The sequence below is a fragment of the Garra rufa genome, chromosome 10 (assembly GCF_049309525.1).
Source record: "Garra rufa chromosome 10, GarRuf1.0, whole genome shotgun sequence".
Lineage (NCBI taxonomy): Eukaryota > Metazoa > Chordata > Actinopteri > Cypriniformes > Cyprinidae > Garra > Garra rufa.
Window position 1 is genome coordinate 34,233,493 of NC_133370.1, and position 3,569 is coordinate 34,237,061.

Below are 3,569 nucleotides of genomic sequence, written 5' to 3' on the forward strand. Positions count from 1 at the left end.
ATTAGTCTATAATTTTAATAGTAGGTTTATTTGAACAGTGAAAGACAGAATTACAACAAAAAAAATCCAGAAAAACACATTTAAAAATGTTCTAAATTGATTTGCATTTTAATGAGTGAAATAAGTATTTGACACCTTCGCAAAACATGACTTAGTACTTGGTGGCAAAACCCTTGTTGGCAATCACAGAGGTCAGATGTTTCTTGTAGTTGGCCACCAGGTTTGCACACATGCCCTGGCTAAGGGAAAGAGGTTCTCACCCAAGATTTGGCAGTACATGGCCCTGTCCATTGTCCCTTTGATGCAGTGCAGTTGTCTTGTCCACTTAGCAGAAAAACACCCTCAAAGCATAATGTTTCCACCTCCATGTTTGACGGTGGGGATGGTGTTTTTAGGGTCATAGGCAGCATATGCTCTGCAGGATTTCAGTCCTTCACAGCGTAGTGTGTTACCAATTATTTTCTTGGTGACTATGGTCAGCTGCTTTGAGATCATTGACAAGATCCTCCTGTGTAGTTCTGGGCTGATTCCTCTCCATTCTCATGATCGTTAAAACTCCATGAGGCAAGACCTTGCATGGAGCCCCAGACCGAGCGAGATTGACAATTATTTTGTGTTTCTTCCATTTGCGAGTAATCGCACCAACTGTGTTCACCTTCTCACCAAGCTGCTTGGCGGTGGTCTTGTAGCCCATTCCAGCCTTGGGTCTATAATCTTGTCCCTGACATCCTTGGACAACTCTTTGGTCTTGGCCATGGTGGAGAGTTTGGAATCTGATTGATTGATTGCTTCTGTGGACAGGTGTCTTTTATACAGGTACCAAAATGAGAGTGCTCCTAATCTCAGTTTGTTACCTTTATAAAAGACACCTGGGAGCCAGAAATTTTTCTGATTGGTAGGGGATCAAAAAAATGTTGTTATTGTATCTCTCACTGTTAAAATAAATCTACTATTAAAATTATAGGCTGATAATTTCTTTGTCAGTGGGCAAACGTACAAAATAAGCAGGGGATCAATTTTTCAAAATAATTTTTTCCCCTCACTGTAGCTTTATTCACAGCTCGCCTGAGCGAAATTGTAAATACACCTAATTCCATTTTATAATGTCAATATTAAAATGTCTCTTTGTATAATTTTCCAGGTGGAATTTGAAGATGACTCTCAGCTCACTGTGAAAAGGGAAGACGTGTACAGTTTGGATGAGGAGCTGCCTAAACGTGTCAAAGCCCGCTTGGTGAGTGATTTCCTGCCAGCGTTGCTTCATTAAATGATAATGTGCAGTATACCATCGAGAAACTCATTACGAAACTACTTTCCTTGATCACACAGATCTTGATAACCTCAACTTGTCATGACACAGTGCTACTGAGCAACAAGTGGCAAACATTAAATACATTTCATTTCTATCCCTAGTCTGTGGCGTCGGATATGCGCTTTAAAGGAGTGTTTGTGGAGAAGGAGGTGAAGGAAGACTCGAAAAGACAGCGGGTGATCAACTCCCGCTATAGAGAGGACTACATCGAACCAGTCATATACAGAGCCATCATGGAGTAACAGACAATGTCTTCAACAAACAGATCAATTCGCCAGCTCCGACAACAACATAAACAGAAAAACAAGCTGGACTGGATGTCTCTATGTTTAAATTAGACAAATATGTCATCACGTGATCAGACAACAGCAAATACGTACAGCACCACTGAGCCTTTTGTTTTTAAAAACACCAAGATCAAGTTTTAGACCTTCAGGCTGAGTATGACTTCTCATTGAAGTGGTCTTACTGTGAACGGTCTTCGGCCAGCACAGATGAGAGTCCCAGAGATTAAATGCTAGGAATGTCTTGTGTAATAGTGTTTGTTTGTTCGGACAGCACACAACCGGCTCAGGCTCAGCGGGGGCGTTGGACGGCTCTCGGACTCCTACTATCTTCAGTCAGGTGGCGGTAATGTTTCAACTGTTTTTTAATCACCTCCCAGCAGACCCACGACTGACCGCACATGAACGGACCTTTAGACCGTCAGACAAATCTTTAGTCAGCGTGGATGCGCCCTCCCGCTGACCTTTTTTATAGGTCTTAAAGTGCTTGGCAATATCTGAATCTCATGGATGAATCTAGTCTTTATTAGTACGAGCAGCTCTCATGTGTGATCTACTGTAAACATGGGACATTTATAGAAAATCAGCTTTATACTTTCACTTTAGGTGGATACAGCAGTTTTGGATTTTGTTTTATTTAATTTATATTTTTGTTGAAGTGAAGGGAATTCCAGTTTCCTTATTGCATATTAGTTCTGGATTAACTTTGTTTGTAAAATAATGTATTTATGTTAAAGACAGATTTTCTCTACTTTTTCTACTCTTAGTTGCATTACTATGTCAACACAGGTAAGAGTGACTTGCGACCAGTCATGGTCGAACTGGTGCACTTATCCAAATTTTTTTCTCTTCAGTTGTGAGTTTCATAGTACTTAAGGCAGGGAAGGCAACATCTGGACACGCTCCATTAAGAGAGTGCCAAAGAGATGCCTCGTTTGAATCACCTACATTATTTAAAAAAATGTTTCGTGGAGATTCCTTTAGCTGTATAGCATTACAAATCTTTGTCTTCAGTTGTTTTGTGCATTAGGCATTACACTCCTTTGTAGGGGCTGCACGATTAATCGCACGATGTTGTGAGGCGCGTTTAGTCAATGAAGCCGGTACTTTGATTAGTAGTAAATCTCTGACAAGCTACGCCAAATCGCGCTCAAAATCGCATTCGATTTTGAGTGCGCTTTGGCGTAGCTTGTCAGTGATTTACGCCTCTGTGTATTAATTGCCGAACACTGAACGCATGTGCTGAACGCACGTGATGGAGATTTACTACTAATCAAAGTACCGGCTTCATTGATTAAACGCGCCTCACAACATCGTGCGATTAATCGTGCAGCCCTACTCCTTTGACTTGGAATAGAGATCCATTGTTAATTTAAGGCTAAAAACTTTATTTTTAAATTAAAAGCAATGTCTCCTACCCCTCTTGAACCTTTGTTGTTTGTTTAATATAAGACTTCTTTTCACATCACAGCCTGCATACACATCCAAAATGGAAAGTGCTGCAAGGATGATTTTGTAGGCCAAAACCCAGAAACAAGTTTCATCTATTCATTGTAGCACTTTTCCATCATTCTGAAGTCAGTTGGGGTTTTTTTGAATAGGTTTTGGTTAAGGTTGGTTGGTTTCATGTTTTATTCTGTTACATAAAAACATTTTTTATTTTTATTTTTATTTTTCAGTAAAAGAGTTGTCTGAAGCTTATTGGTGGTGACTGTGCAATAGTTTGTCTATAGCCTAACTTTAGCTTTTTATATCAGGTGATTTTATTTAGGCTTCAAAATGCATAAGTTGTTTTTATTTGTGAAAATTATAAACTTTTGTTGCTCGCGAATCATGCATATTTCAAGGTTGGCCTACAAAATATGTAATCATTGCAGCACTTTATTGAATTAGACCCGGTTTATTAACAAAATATGGCACATTTGATAAAACAAGAAAAAAAAATGAAGTGCCATCTTTATTTTCTGCATTGA

General features: G+C 39.3%; 1 protein-coding gene across 2 annotated transcripts in view; it reads left to right on the plus strand.

Moving 5' to 3' along the window:
* Positions 1-3,074, plus strand: part of kdm4ab (lysine (K)-specific demethylase 4A, genome duplicate b) — a 21,407-nt gene extending 18,333 nt beyond the window's left edge. For both annotated transcript variants that reach the window (XM_073848230.1, XM_073848231.1), the window contains exons 21-22: positions 1,142-1,234; positions 1,414-3,074. In XM_073848230.1, coding sequence (XP_073704331.1) covers positions 1,142-1,234; positions 1,414-1,554 — 234 coding nt within the window. In that variant the 3' untranslated portion in view covers positions 1,555-3,074. The remainder of the gene's footprint in view (positions 1-1,141; positions 1,235-1,413) is intronic.
* Positions 3,075-3,569: the final 495 nt, after the last annotated feature.